The sequence below is a fragment of the Gigantopelta aegis genome, chromosome 3, assembly GCF_016097555.1.
Source record: "Gigantopelta aegis isolate Gae_Host chromosome 3, Gae_host_genome, whole genome shotgun sequence".
NCBI lineage: Eukaryota > Metazoa > Mollusca > Gastropoda > Neomphalida > Peltospiridae > Gigantopelta > Gigantopelta aegis.
The window spans coordinates 48,830,489-48,850,489 of NC_054701.1; the positions used below are offsets into that span (position 1 = coordinate 48,830,489).

The following is a 20,001-nucleotide window of genomic DNA, read 5'->3' on the forward strand; positions in this document are numbered from 1 at the left end:
TATACAGTGCATTCCCTATTCATATTTCCCCCAGTTTTGCACACCGCACTCAGCGGAAATATTAAAAACAGCTTAGTTTAGAGAATGGTTGTTTTAGTTTTTCTTTTTTAAATGGACAATACCTGGGAACATTTTAGTTGAAAAAGTGGTTTTTGGCAAGTATTTTCATTTGACAACAATGGTGGCATGTCGCTGTAATTTTCAGGAATCAATAGCCGATTGTGATAGCTAATTTGATAATAAATTTGATCGTTTTACCAATGAAAATCACCAAATATTGGGATATGAATTGTAGTATTTAAAAAATAATAATAATTCTGGTCAGATAAACATCGTTATTGAGAATAATGGACCTGGCCACATATGCTCCTAAGTAAAAGCAACTTTTCCCATTTTTCCCCCCAAGTTTAATCAACATTAACTGATCTAAAATATAAAAATTAGAAAATAATACTTACTGATTCAAATATGCACTTTATTTTAAGTATTTATAAAACATTTAAGTGAATATATCTGAGTAAAAATTATAAACTTGTATCAACTCAATGTGGTTTTTGTCCAAATTTAATCCAGTAGTCTAAAGGTTAATATAGTAATTAATTGAAAACAATAAATTATCCACTGAATATATATCTCTATATAAAAGAAATGTATAAAACCAAATGTAGATTGGTTTCCAACACAATAGCAGATGTCCCTAAATCGCCACCTGTAAAAATGTATTTTATCTGAATAACCCAGGTACATCTCAGGTAACTATTTCAATCAAACAATTCTCAGATATGTGCTTGACAGTTTAATCATCACGGAGTACCAGGTTATGGCAAGATGTTTTCTTTTAAAACACTGACAATGAATTAAAAAAATAATCTCTTTAACTGCAACCTAGCAAAGTTACCTGGTTTAAAAACAAAGTGAATAAAATCACTTTCTCCAACTCACTCACTCACTCACTCACTCACTCACTCACTCACTCACTCACTCACTCACACACACACACACACACACACACACACACACACACACACACACACACACACACACACACACACACACACACACACACACACTCTCTCTCTCACTCACTCACTCACTCACTCACTCACTCACTCACTCACTCACTCACTCACTCACTCACTCACTCACTCTCTCTCTCTCTCTCTCTCTCTCTCTCTCTCTCTCTCTCTCTCTCTCTCTCTCTCTCTCTCTCACTCTCACTCTCACTCTCACTCTCACTCTCACTCTCACTCTCACTCTCACTCACTCACTACACATGTACAAGAGAAAAAAACATAAGAATCATGTTTATTCTCTAAATTTATACTGAATCAAGAAAAGGCGACTGAAAACCTACCTGAGCTTTGGCACCGGGGCATAAGGAGGAGGAGACCACAAGAGCCCATTAGCAAGGAGTTTCGTCAGTGCTTTGGACACTGCCTTGGCAGCTGGAGTGGGTGCTGCGGGTGAAATTGGCGTCTGGTGGTGACTGCGTCTCTGTCTGACAGGAGCGCCAACACACAGTTTCACTAACAATCCAAACAACTCGGCCAGCGCTCGACCCAGTCTCGATGACACAGACAACAATGGCTTCAGCTGTTTTATCTGAGCCTGGAGTGTAGGTGAAAGTTTCGACTTCTTTGTATCTTTATCAGTGTTCGTAGCGGAGTTTTCAGCAACTTCCATTGGTTGTTCGGGGTTTTCCGACGTGGTCAAAGATTCCATGGCATGGCTAACACCATTACTGCCCATCTCGTCGGAGCTACGCGCGAGTGTCAAACTTTCCTCTGAATCTTTCACTTCTTTCTCACACTTCTGCTCCTTGGGTAGGATTTTGTCCATGTCCGCCCTGCCAAACTCACAGTCAGCAGGTAAAATGTCTTCACTGCAGAGTGCGAGGAGAACTGTACTCTCCCAGACTAGAGATGTATACAATCGACTGAGGCCCTGCAGTACCTGTAATCCAAGTTCAGAGCCCCAGTGGCTCACAGAGATTGTTCGAATGTCAGTCTGTAAAAGAAAACAAAAAACTTTTTTTTTTTAACTTAAAAATAAAAGTTGACCAAGTCCAAGCACCATAAATATGTTTAAGTTTGCAAAAACATTTAAATTTCTTTTCAACATGGTTTTTGACGATATGTATGAAATAGAATACTACACTCATGTCAATTAGATCCCATTTATCTGACAGCTCATTCCTTTAAAAACATATTCAACTCGCTTTCGTTTGTTAGATACATTCTGAAACAACTTTAACAGCCACTCATGTATTATTCCTTATATACAGTACATTTGGAATAATATAAATAATAAAGGCATTTGTTGTTTAACAAAAAGAATCCTAATTATAAAATGAACATCCAGCTAATTTTATTCACAATGTTACAAAATGCTATCTTTGTTTACCTGTCCCATGTTGCAGACATGCACAAACATCATTATGTATGCATGGGCAGCTGAAAGGGCGTGCAGAAGTGGGGTGGCCTGTGGTGAGAACGTTGCGTCTTGTACGTTGGCCACACTGGCCAGTTCACGCAGCAGTACAGAACCGCCTGGTGTATCAAGAGGCTTGTGGAGCGGCTCAAGTGTCTGCAGCACTTCCATAAGGTGAAGCAAACCCTGTTTAAGTACTTGAGGTTCCCTTGACAAGCTCTGGGGAAAAAAAATCAAGTGAACTGAATACAAGTTTGATAACGGATAGTTGACTACATTAAATGAAAAGTGTTGTTTTATCAACATATAATTCATCTTAAATTAAATAGCAATAAAAACATTTAAAAAAAAGTAATTTTTAAATTGCACAAATGAAGAGTTTACACTTGATGTGCGATCGATCTAGGATCAATCCCCGTCGGTAAGCCCATTGGGCTATTTCTCGTTTCGGCCAGTGCTCCACAATTGGTGTAACAAAGGCCGTGGTATGTACTATCCTGTCTGCGGGATGGTGCATATACAAGATCCCTTGATGCTAATCGAAATAGAGTAGCCCATGAAGTGGCGACAGTGGGTTTCCTTTCTCAATATCTGTGTGGTACTTAACCATATAGCCGTAAATACAATGTGTTGAGTGCATCATTAAATAAAGCATTTCATTCTTTTCTTTCTTTAACCATATGTCCGACGCCATATAACCATAAATAAAATGTGTTGAGTGCGTCTTAAATAAACCATTTCCTTCCACTAACAGTTCGACCCACTATATTCTTAAGTGCAATAGATCAAAGAATCAAGTGTCATCAGCCAACCAGTTGGTCCATACCCATCCACCCACCTTCCACACAGAGTCAACCCAATGTTGACTTCAAATGATTAACAACAAAGCCAAGCAACATTCCTTATTTCCCCACTGCAGTACCTATTTTTGTTTTTAAATAGGTTTTAGTGTTTAGCTTCTTTTCTGTAGTCTAGTTTAATGGTGTGGGGTTGTTTTTTGGTTTGTCATCTTCTCTTTCTTTCTTTTTTTTTTTCTTTCTTTTTTGGGGGGGGGGGGGGGTTAATTTCTTTCTAGTTCAAAAAAGTGGAAAGAAAAATTCTTATGGGCAACCAAATTTACCGATTCCATACTAGACAAACAACAAGTAACCAGACAGTCAAATATGAAAGTTTTATGAAAAAGGAGGTCAATCATTGGGCTGGAAGTTTTAACTCATCCGTCAGCATTTTTATTCATTTGCCAAGCAGACTACTTTCTGTACCTCAAAAGAAGCCACTGTCCATATTAGCTAAAACAATATTTACCAGGATAACTTTGCAAACGATTGCGACAGACTGACATGCTGGAGATGCAGGGAAGTCTATCGGCAGATTGGGCAAGCCAAGAATGCCCATCAGCGGTAGCAGTCCTTTCTGTGTGACAAACTCACGGCAATGATCATCAGTAGAGTTGTTACTCAGAATCGCTTCCACGAACTTCATCTGCATGGTGAAAAAACAATCATAAGCATAACAATAATAAGCACTGGTTTTATAATATATACAACAGAGTAAAAAAGCAAGCTACAGTTGAAAAACTTATATTCTTGAAACAAGAATTCTGCCTACCTTTAACTTTTCAGTGCACTGTGATGGACATACATAAACCAAGTTTCAATGACCAAAGAATTAGTTGGTGAGAAACTAATCTAAATACAAAACTTTAATACAAAAGCAATACCTATATCTTGCCTTTTTACGTCATTAAAGGTGTGACCAAAAAATAGTTAAATCACAATAATTCAAAATGCACTTTTAATTCATGTTGTGCCAAAATAACATGAAACAAAACATTCAGTGCCATATTTATTCTAGCACATTTATATTGCATTGGTTTATTCAGTACAGATAGAACAATCTGCCCGAGTTCAAGACAATGCAAAACCTTCTACTACTGTGTATAAACACTTACAACATTGAGTACGTAGTCCATCAAAGGAATAGCTTGTCGATCCTGAGATGATGCAGCATTTCTGGAAATATAACAGACATTTTGTTATGTCCATACAATTTACAATTACAAACTTGAATGGAAAGGAATGTCTATTTAATGACACTAAACACATTTTTTAGAATGGCTTGCAAGTAGAAACCCAGTGTTGTCCCTACAGCTTCTCCAATGATTATCAGTAAAGAGTCTTTAATATGCACTTTACCATACAGGATAGTATATAATAAAGTCCTTGAAATACCAGTGATAGCATATAATAGTACATTTATTTTAAAAAAAGCGACAGCATATAATATAGTATTTGAAATAATGGCAATAGCATTAGTCCTTGAAATACCAGTGACAGCATTAGTCCTTGAAATACCAGTGATTCCATAATAGTCCTTGAAATACCACTGATAGCACATAATAGTCCTTGAAATACCAGTGATTCCATAATAGTCCTTGAAATACCAGTGATTCCATAATAGTCCTTGAAACACCAACGGTAGCATATATTGTAGTCTTTGATATAGCAGCGATAGTATATAATAGTTTTTGAAATACTAGTGACAGCATACACTAGTCATTGAAATGCCAGTGACAACATATAATATTGTTTGATATACAAATGATAGCATGTAATAGTCTTTGACAGACCAGTTGCAGAGTCCTGGTTGTAATAAGACAAATCACAATCAGTCCACCCAATACTCTTACACCCATTATTAAATCATAATTCAAAAAGGAAAGTAGTAGTAATTGTGAATAGGGTAATTATTGCACACTAACTGTGAAATCTTCTACCAGCCAATATGTATGAATAATGGGGTAAAACTGTTTAAGCACAATTAAAAAGAACCGATTGGGAGTTCTTACTGCATAACGTCTCCTGGCGGCAGCTGCTTTGCAATGGAGGACTCATTGTGTGCACTCTGCATGTCGTCATCCTCCTCCTCTTCATCTGATGAGCCAGCGTCATTAGGCTGCGGAGATCTCACCGAAAGGGCTAGGTTCTGTTCAGCTTTAGGCTGCGGTTTCTGGCAAACATACTTCGGATCACGACCCATCGCACACACTTCTTCCAGCAGCTGCAAAACAAATCATTAGGAATTTAATTTTCTTGTTATCAAACCACAATCGCTAGACTTATTAGGTGTTAATGTGGACTCCTTAAATGAATGTCTGTTTATCGTTTTGTTGGAGCCATCCTACCTGATTATGGGGCTAGCTTATTAAAGGAGTTGGCTAATTCACAGCAATATTTCTGTTAACTGTCATCATTTTATTTATGACTCATGTTAATTGATTGATGTAGGACATTTTGACAGACATGGCTAAAATAGAAACAAATAATTCCTGGCTTGATATATTACCTTTATGATAGCTTTGGTGGCATCTGTTCTCAAAGAAGGCTGATGTCTCATGAGTTCATCCATTGCATTACCAAGATTACTTGCAGTGTCACCTGTAAAATTAAAGAAATAATTTAAACACCTGCTCTCAGATTAAGCTAATTTGTTATCACATTGAAAACTTCATTTAAAAGACAACATAACCACAATGCTATATATTATACAAAATATTTTGACATTTTTCTCAAACAGTTCTGAAAAGTAGTTTTTTGTTGAAAAGGTGTAATGTGTAAAGAACTTAAAACATAAATGATCCATCCCAATAACTGGCTACAATCTTACCAAATGGATCAGAACTTCTTCGTCTTCTCATTGCAGGAAGATAGTCTGGTGACAACAGAACTTTAAAAAGTCTATCAAACGGTCGGCATGCCACAAATGCTTCAAGGCCACGAGTATTCAAACACAAAGCACTGAACACGTTTGGCAAGGATGCCAAAACCTCTCTTGTTGCAGGCACCTGAAACAAAACCAAATACATATAAGTTAACAGTCATACAAAATGTAAAACTGAGGTCTGCAATTCATGTTTGTCCTATTATTTTTCACCAGAAGAATCTTTTTAGACCGAAAGGGTATGATAAATATACAGAACCACATACCAGTTGTTTTCCCCCATGTTGTTTATTGCACAAGTTTATAGTGCATAGCAGTCAAGTGGTATAAATATTGCAATAAATAACATGGGAAAGCAACTGGTATGTGGCTCAGTATTTATTACATTCCACCTTTGTATATTATAGTTAACACAAATTTAATTAAATAACATAACTTTTTCCACCTGGAAAGTTAGTTGAATTTTGTGGAAGTGACAGAACATACTAAGAACATGATATCATACAAGTGAAGACAAAATTACACACGCGAGATTTTGTATTACATATGTTCAATAAAACAAAATTTTCTTCCACAGTCACAATGGGTCTTTATTACTTAAGTGGATATGTAATAAAATTTGTTTTATCATTAACACAGTACAATATAGCAGTATTAACAACGTAAAATGCTACTAAGAGAAGTAAAATGGTAATGATTCTTACATCTTTTATGAGCAAAGCACTGAGAACTACATCAGTGAGTCCTTTATCCTGGAGAGACGACAACAGGGAGGGTTCTTGAAACACATACACCGTAACAACATCAGTTGCTGAAAACAATCAACAACATAATTTAAAATAGATTCCTACCCTTCTTCTTTTCGTTCGCTTGACAACTACACAATGAGGCCAGCTGTGACTATCAATGATATTGTCCTCTGTAGATGGATTCCCATGCATATGGAAATCAGTAGAGGCATTGCATGTCATTGTGAAACATGAATGACTTAAAGAAAACCGATGCTGTAAAAGTTACTATACTTAAATTGGAAAGGAAATAGCATGTTTACCTGGTGGGATCAGTCAACAGTTCAATTAGCAGAAATACAGTTGAAAAGTATTTTTATTTGCATGTTCTTTGTTATGTCAATTTAATATAAAAAATGTAATTTGTAATATTATAAACACAAAAATCATTCAGATTGTCATTTGTGAGTTCTATTATTTTATGTGAAAGTTTTGCCAACTCATTAGTTAACTGTGAAACACAGACACAAAGCTGCAGTAACTGCCCACGGTTTATGTAATTTTTTTCAGTTTTAGGTTACTCTATAATGTAATGAAAAATGATGTTAACTTACCAAGTAAGAACAAAGAAGGCCCATAGTATTCAGCATTGCTGATTATGTGTTTTAAAGATTTGGGCAAAGATCCATCCATTACTGAAAACAAAAATAAAATTAAAAACAACCTGATGAGAAACAAAATGTATCAATGTACACAAAACAACAACATAATTGAGTTTATTCAATTTATTAGGCTACAACATGCAAATCCTTGTAGTGCAAAAAGTGGTTACATTTCCTGTCTGAATAGTTTTACTTCAACTATTGAATATTTTGTTTTTGGCAGCACACTAATGCACATGAACACACACACTACCAGCACATGTACAAGACACTACAACTGCTAAAGGACAAAAATGGAAATCATTTTTTAAACATGCTATAACAAACATTTTTGCTTTATATTAAATAATATCAATATATCACGTGTCTTAATTACTCCTGAATCACATCATTTACTCATCGAGTTGTTTACTTACAATGCCTAATACTTTCTGCAAATGTTGTGTCTGGAATTGCCTTTTTCAGAAAATTCAGCATGGATTTGAGAAGAGCAGCTCTTTGTGGAAAACACTGGACACCTGTTCAAAAGATTAAGATAAAATTAAACACTCGGTTCATACAAATATTTTGTTCCTGACCTAAATCACACTTACAAAAATCTTCATTTAATATGCTCAGGTAAGACTCGCCAAAGTGATCTATAAGACACACCAATGTCTTCAATGATATCAGTTGGCTACTGAAAAAAACCACCTCCACAAAATGGGACATGTTTTATGATGAACATGCATTAATTTTATCAACTAACACATATTAAACATTGGAGATAATGGGCCAGCTTTTTTTACAAAGCAATTGGGGAAATAAGTACAAGTGCACATGATTGTATTTCAATTTAGTTTTTTTTTATTATACCAGCTATCAGATTGTTCATTATTTTTTAAATAAGCCGTTTCAGAAAGTAGGTGGCTATATCTACTGAATGCAATGAGGTGTTTAGTTGTAAGCATGAAAAGTAGGCAGCAATGGTGGTAGCTATAGCTATCAAAAAAGTTCATATGCCATCTACTAATGAACAATGTATACCAGAGTCCAAACCACTTCAAACAGTAAATAAATTGACCGACTGTATGAAATTGAGAAATTTGTATGTCTGAACTATTTTGTCAGGCAGAAATAATTTATGTCATTTGTCTTACTATGTGCTGTGCTGTTTAGTTTTAAAACCAGAGTTCAAAACGTTTCAATGTGGAGCCATATGACATGCTGATGTAGTGTTTTTTGTTTTGAGATATTTTATTGATTAAAAAAGAATCAAAAGGATTGCACAACAGGCAGAGCCTATATAAGTGCTCTCCTAGTGCTGATGTAGTGTTTACCTGGCACTGGGCTATCCAAGTCTGCCGTTGTTGCGACGGGTGATGACACTGATGTGAAGCTATCTGTGCTCTGTATCATGTCGGTATCCATGGGAGTAGGTGGAGATTCTAATTGTGAGTCCTCACTCATAGTCCGCCTTGTGGGCCTGATCACATAAGGCTGCTCTTTTTTGCAGATTCCAACTTCATGCTGTTTAAAGAATAATATTTTAACACAGTTTTTTTTTTTACTCCAATAAAGGGAACAATTTTAAACAAAACCTCAAATATAGAAAAATGTATACTAATCCAAAGTGTGCAGTAAATGTTGACAAAAGTAAAAAAAAATTGTTAACAAAATTTCGTGGAATTAAATGTCTTGCCTGCTACAAACTTATTTGGTGAATAAAGAAATATTTGTGACAAAAAAAAACATTAATTGTATTTTTTAAAATTTGCATTCAGATGAACATTCATGAATACAACTAAAAACCAAGTTTCATTGGTCTAGGAAAATGGACATAAACGTGAGAACAATTTTGGAGTTAAACACAAAGGTTGATGCCATCACCACTGACAAATATCTATATTTGAATAATAAAACCCCAAAAGACATTCAGAAATCATAATACGACGACTGTATTTTACCTCTAGTCTGTTGATAAATGCCTGTAAACACCCATGGGCTTGAAAAGCTGCCATATCCAGATTTGTGATGAGATCAATAACACGTACAGCTCGGGTCACAAACTGAAAGAATAAACAACATGGAATTAATTTTAACCTATTCATTTGCACCATATATGTTACACTTTTCATACAAAGTTCTTCAGAATTAGCTTTGTCTTAAAAATACATTTAATGATCTTTCCACAAGTAATGGTACCCAATGACAATACAAATAATCTTGGAAAAGTAATAAACTTCAACATCAAATATATTATACTGTACAACCATTAAGTACTGCATCATGAAAGTAATGCAAGATGCCAACACCAGCTAAAACTGCTTATAAACAGCATTGTGATGTCAGTTGGATGTCGGACAATAAAAATAATTACTTCACTCCAAAAGCATTGGGGCGGAACATAGACCAGTGGTAAAGCGCTCACTTGATGTGCAGTCAGCCTAGGATCGATCTCAGTCGGTGGGGCCCATTGGGCTACTTCTCATTCCAGCCAGTGCTCCACAACTGGTATAACAAAGGCCGTGGTATGTACCATCCTGTCTGTGGGATGGTGCATATAAAAGAACCCATACTGCTAATCGAAAAGAGTAGCCCATGAAGTGATGACAGCAGGTTTCCTCTCGCAATATCTGTGTGGTCCTTAACCATATGTCCGACGCCATATAACCGTAAATAAAATGTGTTAAGTGTTTCGTTAAATAAAACATTTCCTTCCTTCCAAAAGCATTGAAATGAATGCTTATCAGCCATGTGCGGCAAGTGTTGTTTCACATAATTAGATGACTGGACAGATACTGTGTGTAATATGCTAATGGTCCAATGAGATAAATAAGAACATATTTACTTACTGTAATATGCTCTTGACCCTGGGCATACCAGTTGATCACATTGAGCAAAGCTTCCATCATTCCACAGGACACAAGTGCCTCAACTCCTAAAAAGTGACATTAAAAATCATTGCAAAACATCTTTAAAATATGCAAGTGATGAAAGAGTCATGTTATGACTTGCCCCCCACATGCACTGTCAAGTCAACCAACTGACAACAGAATTTCTAAAACAAAATGTTTTAATCAGTCATAAACCATCAATTTCTAGGAAAACAACAGCTATGGTTACAATATTTCTAGAATGAAAAAAGTTCAATCATTGTTAAATATGAAGCAAACTGCAGTAAAATGGCATCCCTTGTATGTTTTAGTCACTATACAAAGATTAATACATAAGCATGTGCACTACAGAAAAACATATCAACAAACTTGTGCAGTTGTAAACATTTAATACTACATTCTGCAGTATCAGTTTCACCAAACAACCACACACAAAATCTTATGTCATCAGTTGTGATTCTGTAATATCTGTATTATCATTTACTTTGAACCACATGAACAATAATCAAATGTCAACATGATTGTACAAACCATTTTCATAACTTGCCAAGTGGTACAGGAAAGAGAACAGTGCAGTGGCATACTGCTGTGGGTAGGCTTCCAGCTCTGGGTCTGAAATGATGAACAGCCCTATTAACATCATAGGTAACATATATTTAAAACACAGAACAAGCATTTTGAGAGTACTACCAAAGATACATGTCCCCTTCTGGGCCCAACATATTTTTATATCTATGTTCAAGGGCCATAACACTGTCAGAAAAAAGGTAAACACCCATGAAATTCAAATTTGATCTGTATCATTACATGATAAAGTTATACCCAAAATTTCAGTTTCATATCGTGATGCACTGAGAAAAAAAAAGATCAGAAAACTATCTTGGACAGACAGACAGATGGAGAAACAGACAAACCTATAGTTTTCTCCAGATGGACCAGTAGAGAACTAATAACAAAACAAAACAACCAACATTAAAGAATAATATCATGTTGGTAAAACTTTGTCACCAGTTAATTAAATAAATTCATAATTCACTTGTATTAAATGAAAAATAAAACTGCTGCTGAACTTTCATTCCTCTTTGTTGTCTTCAAATTTATAAAAAAAATTCTGTACTGACTGTAACAAGAGATCTTACTACAAGCTTTAAAAAACTAATGGACTTACCTATCATATGCTGTATACACTGCCTGACAAGCCTGGGTAGAAAGCCATGGTACGATGACGCGCCAGTGGCATCAATAATACTGTTTAACCTAGACACAATAAAAACTATCTTTATAACTGAACAAACACAAAATACAGTCCAAGCAAATTATAGTAGAAAATAAAACTAACATGGCAAAGCCAGTATAGATTGCATTAAAGGTTAACCTTTTATGAGCCATATGGTTTAAATTCATTTACTGTATACTTAATTTCCCATTAACAAATAAAAAGTGTTATACCTACTTTTGCTTTCACATAAGTGTCGCAAAAATCTGTAAAAATACTAAACTAAGCCTTCCAAACTTTATTCAAAAATAAGGATGGCATTGTTATTCAGAAGTGATTGGTTTGAATTGCATCACTATTCAAGAGAGTTAACTTGTGGTCCTTTCTTTTAGCCAAAAAGTAATTTTAATGCAGGATAGCAATAATTTTATAAAACTGAAATAGCCTCTTTTCTGAAAATGACAGTAATATCATCTTATGATATTCGACTACAACTTGACAATATAATTTTTTTGTCTGTTTTTAATTTTACTTTATTTGAAGGAAGGAATGAAATGTTTTATTTAACGACAAACTTAATTTTAACAAGGTATGCATCTATACAGGAGAGGGCTTGTTTCCATATTTCTGAGCTTTTACAAAGGTAGACATTATTAAGTTATCATTTTACTTAAATGTAGCTTTAATCTGAAAAACATTTTGGAAGTATACTTTCTTCTAAATGACTTACTTTGGATTTCTTTCCAGATGAATAATGGATGTCAACGTTCTCAAAGCAGCAGCTTTAATATCCTGCAAAGATATAAACTTTGTGTTAACACTCATCGGAAATCATTTAACATGACTATCGAAATAATAGTAAGACACTGTAGTTTACACAAATGTTCTATAATTTTCTCTAAATTAACTAACTGGAAAAGACAGAAAGAAATGCTTTATTTAACGACGCACTCAACACATTTTATTTACAGTTATATGGCATCAGAAATATGGTTACGGACCACACAGATATTGAGAGAGGAAACCTGCTGTCGCCACTTCATGAGCTACTCTTTTCGATTAGCAGCAAGGGATCTTTTATATGCACCATTCCACAGACAGGGTGGTACATAAACACACAGCAAAAGCTTTAAACAAGATGATCTGGAACAAGCAATAATGGCCAACTTTTCAAGGATCACTTTTGTGATAGTCGTATAAGAGTCATATAAGATTCCGAAGTACAATTTAAACTGTTTAACACATGATAACTACTGCACAAATTATTTTTTAAAACCCCCCAAAATATCAACAAATGAGTCATATTTGTCTTCTTCTTTTTTATTGGTACTTCAATAAAATCACAATAGTCTACTGACTGAACAAATAATGTTAACATTGCTTAAGTTACAGAGAAAACAAAATAGCAATGAGCAATGAGTACTGTAATTCAGAAAATTAACACGAGAAGGGAGAACTCATATTACTGGTAACCAATGATTATTTTATTAGATTACACATTAACTAGTGTTCACAGGGTGTTCATCATTTTTTCTAAGTAGGAGGCTGTCCGAGAAAAGTAGGCAGCTTCTTCTTTTGAGTACAAATATATAATTGTAAGCATGAAAAATATCTGGCAGGGTCAGCTTCAGTGGCTACTGCAAACACTGCCGCCTAGTAACTGGGTTGACAGTAATAAGGTATTATTAGTAGTAAAGAAAACTATATGTCATCGTCTAGCTACTTACCACCAGAACAAAATCTTCAAGTTCTATGATGTCAACCAGTTCCTCTATTAATCCTGGATAGAGAATCACATTCAAATTGTCTTGTATGGCATTGGAATAAACTGAAAGAAAATAAAATGTGCATTATTATATAACTAATTATATGATGCATATTATTGCAACCAATACTCTGAAAAGAGAAACAAAAGAAAAACACACACTTTATCTCACTTGGTAAATCAATAACTCCATGCCAGGTCTGTCAACAACAGAATATTTGAACCCAACATTTCCTTACCTAAAATTGCAATAGCTTGAAGCCTTGCCTGTACACACTGCACCCGAGCCTCATATTTTGAGAAGAGATGAGCCAGTCGGATATGGGTGTAGAGGAGAACCTAAAAATAGTAAAACAATTTGATGGATATAAACAAATGGAAACATAAGAAAATTATCCTAAAAGTTGACATTAGTTAGTCATTCATGCTAATGCCACAATTTAGAAAGCTGAACAAAACAAAAATGCGACCAAAGTCAATTTAGTTGAATTTTCTGAATATGTTCTAAAATCACCAAACAGATTTTCAAAAGCATTAGGAGCATGTTTTTGCTATTTCACTACTCTGTTAACCTTTAGACTACTGGATTAATTTTTAACAAAAACCACGTTGAGTGGGTACAAATTTATAATTTTTACTCACATATATTCACTTAAATGTTTTATAAATACATGAAATAAAGTTCATATATGAATCGGTAAGTATTATTTTCGTGTCTTTTTTTGTAATTTTTTATTATTTTAGATCGGCTCAAGGAGATTAAAATTAGGCAAAAAATCTAAAAAGTTGCGTTTACTTACGGGCATTTGTGGCCAGCTGTCCAGTATTTATATCCATTATTTCCGATAAGTGGTTTTCTGACCAGATTTTTTTTTTAAACCCGAACTACGATTCATATTGCAATATTTAATAATTTTTGTTATTGGTAAAACGATCAAATTTATTATCAAATGAGCTGTCACAATCAGCTATCGATCCCTGAAAATGACCGCAACGTGCCGCCATTGTTGTCAAACGAAAACACTTGCCGAAAACCACTTTTTGAACTCAAAAGTTCAAGGTATTTTCAATTGAAAAAAACAAAGCCACCATTTTGAAAAAAAATCTTTTTTGTTTAATTATATTTCCGTTTCTGGTGAGTGTCGTGTGCAAAACGGCGGGAAATATGAACTGGGGAATGCACTGTATACAGTGTACAGTATATCGACTGCAGATATCTCGCCTGCAGTACTCAGAAGGTTAAAGTAACTATATTTGTAATACGGATCAACCAACCTGTTTTTCTGTTGGTACGTTGAAACTCTCAAGTTGTTCCATGATCGAAGACGGAAGATCAGCAGCTTTGTCAACATTATCCATATGAATACTTTGGATGCTATTAGAAGGCTAGAAAAAGAAAACCAAGTATTAACAAACCTAAAACACACATTTTTCTGCTTATTGCTACCACAATGTTTACATTTTCACAAAATATTCCTGACATTATACAACTCTTAAATAATGTTTACAGTTAGTTGCAAAAAAATTAGCAATTCAAAACCAGCATAATCAAGGGTTAAAGATGGAAACATCGACTCCATGCTTAGTGGTCTCCACACATCCCACCTATCCCAATACTTCGGAGTGGGTCAAAATGCCATACAGCCAACTGAATTAGAGTATTCTGTGTGCTATCAACTTGAATGTATTCTTGTAGTGAGAGACAAGATAAGAATAGCAAAAACAAACTCTACTTACTTTCTTCCCAGCTTTATCGTCTTTGTTTTCAGTGTAGAACTCGAAGTGCAATGTTGTTGCACTTGCAGGAAAATGCTGTATGAAAAATAAACATGTTGCATTAAAATCCACAATCACACTAGGGCAAATGAATGACTTCACTGATAGATAATACTGTAAAATCAAGAATTTATTAGAAATAACAAATGAATCAATGGCAATATTTTAGACTAAAAAAAAATATTGTATATTTGCTAATATATCTAGTGACATTTTTAGTCAACTGAAAACCAATTAGCAACTAGTATGTTTTAAAATTGTCTAGCAATCTCCAATGTGTATAGTAAATCACAATGTGATTCGTAACAAAATATTGCCCGTCTAGATGAAAGCACAACAATCAAAATCATGTAACATTACTTACTGTAATAGGCATATTCTTGCAACAATCCGCTAAACCAAATTCATTTTCTTTTCCTCCCCAACTCTGAAACAAAATAATAATAATAGTTGTAGTAAACAGATAAATATATATAAACGTCAATGGAAGCTTTAAAAGGTGAGTTTTTTCAATTTAAGAAATTACTCATTTTTATTTATTAAAAGACTGTTAACATTACCGTGTCAGACAATTAACATTTACAGACACAGATTCATATATTTACAGAAAAGGACTATTTACATTCACAAAGACGGACTACTAATATTTACCTAAATAGACTATTCACTTCACCGTTGACTTCACGTGTATATAGATGGACTGTCATATTATTAAAATACTATATTTTCAGACTTTTTAAAAAAAAACTAGAGAAAACTTGCAGAAAAGAAGGAAGTTGAAGTCACGTGATCGGAACTACACGGAGCATACAATGAAAAATTTAAGGCCATCCCATTGGCTGTTGGGATGTTCGGACCACTCGCGCGTGTGTGTGTGTGGGGTGGGGGGGGAGGGGGGGCGCACTTGTGAGGACAGATAATGTGAAAAGAAATTAGCTTACTTCTGCAAGATGTGTCAGTCGGACCAGCAAAGCTTGCTTCTTATCTGGATTCAAGCGAGTAATAAAGTTTGATCTTTTGCTGAAATAAAACATATACATGAATGAAATTGAATTATCATTTTTACTTGTTGAGAGAATCTGTTTTTTCTCTAACACAGGTATCAAAGTAAGCATATAGTGTTGTAACCCAGGTCTCGAAACAGAAAGTAAATTGCAGGCCAAAAGAAATATGACCTGCCAAGAAAAAATATGGCCTGCTAGAAATCAAGACAGCATAGGATGAGTGCAGGGTTTGGGACAGTGTGTGGAGAATTAGGACCTCTGAAATGTATTTTAGACCATTATAAAATAAAAATACTACAGAATTATGAGCTCAGCCTCAGCTAATAGAAGATGAGATCATCGTACATACATTTGTTTCTTGAAGAATGACCTGCCATTTTGGGGGTAAAAAAGAACTGCATTTTGCAGGTTGCTTTTTTGAGCAAGTACCACTAAATAAGGACCTGGGGCCTAATTCACTGAACTCTCGCAACTTTGCAATCTCGCAGTGCAATACTAAAATACTTGCAAAGAGGATACTTTGTTGTCTAGCAAAGCTTAAGAGAGCTTTGTGACTTAGGCCCCAGGTAACCTGTACTGCTATAAAGGTTTTCTAATTGTACTGATACTTGAACATAGATCTTATATTTAAATAACACACAAATGTTCAAAATTTAATGGAATTACTGTTGTTTAATAAGTTGTTTAATAAGTTGTTTATGAAGAACAAAGTACTTTATGCATTTAAAGTCATCTTAGTGCCAAGATCGCTTTGTAGAATAAGGCACAGCTTAACATCTTTAGATATAATTACATTTTTAAAGTAAAACTTCTACCATAAATATTACTGTTTAATTATACCTGAATACATAGAGCAGGTTGAGAACTCCAAGTACCACAGTCATGTCACACGATATCAGCAGCGTTGTTAGGTGCTCCATTGAGTTGTACAAGTGACGAGAGAAGCTGTGTTCTATGAGAAGAGCCGAGAACCGCAACACTTCCAACAGCAATGTTTTCAACTGGTGGAATTAAAAATAAAGTGTTCTAACCTGACAGTTGTACATATAATTTTATAAATCAAACAATCTGTCTAAAACCAAATAAAGACAATGGTTTATTGGTGTGTTACCAACACCAGGTGTAAAGCTTATACAAGACTTCATAAAACCAAACAGCACGGAACATTTTGTTTTTAAAATCTTGATCAGCAAAATTTCTAGTCAACCAAAAATTGATTACCAACTACTATTTTAAAATTGTGTAGCTATCTCTGAAACTTGCATAGTGAATTACAAGATACTGAATAAAATATTCCCTGAATTATTGGATTTTTTTTTCAGGATTCCACATCACGATCTTTCGCTTCCAACACAAAATCTCATGGAAGCATGGAATCCTGACAAAATGTGCAGCCTAGCATGTTTAGGGAAATACTGTTTAACATATTCAGTATAAGACCATCCTTTAAAAAATATTCAATCTGCATTCATTTGAAGCAATGTGTATGTTGTGGTTTGTTTAGTGGGTAAGTTGGATGGTATTTTATTTCTCTTTTAATATACAACAAAGCACAAAAACTACAGCTTTAAAAAAAAGCGCTGGGACAATTTGACGAGTTGGTTAGGTAACAGATCATGACTTTGCCCATGCAAAAACAAATTCACTCCAATAGGTTAAAACTGATGCGCAACAGGTAAACTTACCTTCTCATTGCCAGCAATATCACAGGCCAGGGTCCACTTTTTGTTTTCCTCGATTTTGCATGCTCTTTCCAAAACATTATCAAACAGGTCAAGAATGTCCGAGAAGTGATACAGCTCACACTGTTGTAAACAAAATATATCATTAAAATGTTTACATATATAACAACTGGAATCTGCAAGAAACGTCACATTTTATATGACATTTTAAAGTTTAAAAAACCCAGTTTCAACAACAACAAAAAAAGGTTTGTTTGGAGCATACTGATTTATTAATCATCGGCTATTGGATGTCAAAAATATTGACAGAGTCATAAAGAGGAAACCCGCTACATTTTTCCATTAGTAGCAAGGGATCTTTCACATGAACATCTCATACAGGATAGCAAATATCACAGTCTTTGATATACCAGTCGTGGTGCACTGGTTGGAACAAGAAATAGCCCAATGGGCCCACCGAAGGGGATCTATTCTAAGACTAACCACGCACCAGGTGTGCGCTTTACCACTGGGCTACGTCCCCCCCCCCCTTGTTTAATGACATCACTAGAGCACACTGATTTATTAATTATTGGCTATTGGATGTGAAACATTTGGTAATTTTAATATATAGTCTTAGAGAGGAAACACACTACATTTTTCCATTAGCAGCAAGAGATCTTTTTATGCACTATACCCAAAAAGGATAGCACATACCACAGCCTTTGATATACCAGTTGTGATGCACTGGCTAAAGCAAGAAATAGCTTAATGGGAATCGATCCTAGACCAACCTCGCATCAAATGAATGCTTTACCATTGGGCTATGTCCACCTCAAAAGTTTCAGATATAACTACGGACAAAGATTTTGTGACAATGCAATGGGTCAAATGATTTTCCAAACAATCTTACCTTGCCAAAAGTCCATGTTTTCACAGATTTTAACTCCTGCAAGAGATTTTCATCTGCTGACTTAATTTTTTCTATGAGTGTCCGGCAATCAGCAGGCTGAAACAATGGAAATAAATACATGGAATAACACAAAAAACCTACTAATATGATTATCATTACCAAGTACAGACAGAGTTCGACAAATCCGCTAGCCCGACGCCCGTGGCTAGTGGTTTTTAAGTTCGGGCTAGTGAGAAACGCAAAACAACTAGCCCCTGCGGGCTAGTGGTTTCCCCCCTCCTCTCGTCATCGCTCGATTGTGGGGGTTTTTTTCTTCTTTTTTTCTTTTTCTCTCGGCTGAAATTTCGTTTAATAAATTTGATTGTGACGTTTGTCATCGAATAATATCAACAACGCACTCAGTATATAGTAATAATCCACTTGAGCTAGGTCTGCAAACTGCAGTAACATGCTATCTCTACATCGTCACAGTTACAACATGCATTGTTTACCTTTCCCTTTCAAGTTTCTGGCACAGGAAATAAAGTCTAATGACATGCGTGTTTTGATTGGTTAGACACGTCATGTGGTAGTTAATCTCGCACATATGTTTTAGGCTAAGAACTTGGAAATCACCAATCGCGACGACAGGTTAATCTCAATCAAGTAAACCCCAGCCATGCTTTGAATTTCAGTGTTTGTTTTATTTACTTATTGTTTTCTAATTTAACACTTCGCTAACATGTGGTTATCGGCAATCAGTAAAACAATTTACTTTAATGGTAACCGCATATGCAATGACTCGGCTTGGCCTATTACGTGTAGCGGTTTGGATAATACGTCACAGCTGCCGATACAAGATAATACCTTTTTTGTTCATCAATTAACAACGGATTAGATGTCGCCGTTATATTCTTTTGATATCGGTCTGACACGGGATAATGCCCTGTATTTGGCATCACCGTTCCTGGCGACATAAATAGTAGGCCCTAAATATATAACCAACTACCAAATACACTGAACCATCTATTACCGTGCACTCGATTCTTGCATTCATTCTTGGATTCATTCTTGCATTCTTGCATACCCAAGCTGACTTTCGAACAATGAAGTTGTTCTGCGAGGTGGTGATTTTTCCCCCCCCCCCCCCACCCTGGGAGCTGTACTGCGTGAATTTGGCTCATGAGCCAAATACCGCATCGAACACAACGGGGACAACGCTACGGTAACACTATGTTACGGAGCTACTTCACCCACAGCGTATGGAAGAC

General features: G+C 35.3%; 1 protein-coding gene across 2 annotated transcripts in view; it reads right to left on the reverse strand.

Annotated features, from left to right (window-relative positions):
• The window catches only part of LOC121368163 (E3 ubiquitin-protein ligase HUWE1-like), a 97,033-nt gene that overhangs the window by 67,958 nt on the left and 9,074 nt on the right, over positions 1–20,001 (reverse strand). For both annotated transcript variants that reach the window (XM_041492776.1, XM_041492775.1), the window contains exons 3-27: positions 18,752–18,847; positions 17,863–17,982; positions 17,018–17,178; positions 16,115–16,193; positions 15,538–15,600; positions 15,135–15,209; positions 14,673–14,783; positions 13,637–13,736; positions 13,360–13,460; positions 12,363–12,424; positions 11,585–11,673; positions 10,948–11,028; positions 10,375–10,460; positions 9,487–9,588; positions 8,860–9,049; positions 7,957–8,058; positions 7,493–7,573; positions 6,855–6,961; positions 6,097–6,274; positions 5,776–5,867; positions 5,279–5,490; positions 4,382–4,442; positions 3,736–3,912; positions 2,404–2,649; positions 1,355–2,007 (exon numbers count right to left, since the gene is read on the reverse strand). In XM_041492776.1, the coding sequence (XP_041348710.1) occupies positions 1,355–2,007; positions 2,404–2,649; positions 3,736–3,912; positions 4,382–4,442; positions 5,279–5,490; positions 5,776–5,867; positions 6,097–6,274; positions 6,855–6,961; positions 7,493–7,573; positions 7,957–8,058; positions 8,860–9,049; positions 9,487–9,588; positions 10,375–10,460; positions 10,948–11,028; positions 11,585–11,673; positions 12,363–12,424; positions 13,360–13,460; positions 13,637–13,736; positions 14,673–14,783; positions 15,135–15,209; positions 15,538–15,600; positions 16,115–16,193; positions 17,018–17,178; positions 17,863–17,982; positions 18,752–18,847 (3,425 nt within the window). The remainder of the gene's footprint in view (positions 1–1,354; positions 2,008–2,403; positions 2,650–3,735; positions 3,913–4,381; positions 4,443–5,278; positions 5,491–5,775; positions 5,868–6,096; positions 6,275–6,854; positions 6,962–7,492; positions 7,574–7,956; positions 8,059–8,859; positions 9,050–9,486; positions 9,589–10,374; positions 10,461–10,947; positions 11,029–11,584; positions 11,674–12,362; positions 12,425–13,359; positions 13,461–13,636; positions 13,737–14,672; positions 14,784–15,134; positions 15,210–15,537; positions 15,601–16,114; positions 16,194–17,017; positions 17,179–17,862; positions 17,983–18,751; positions 18,848–20,001) is intronic.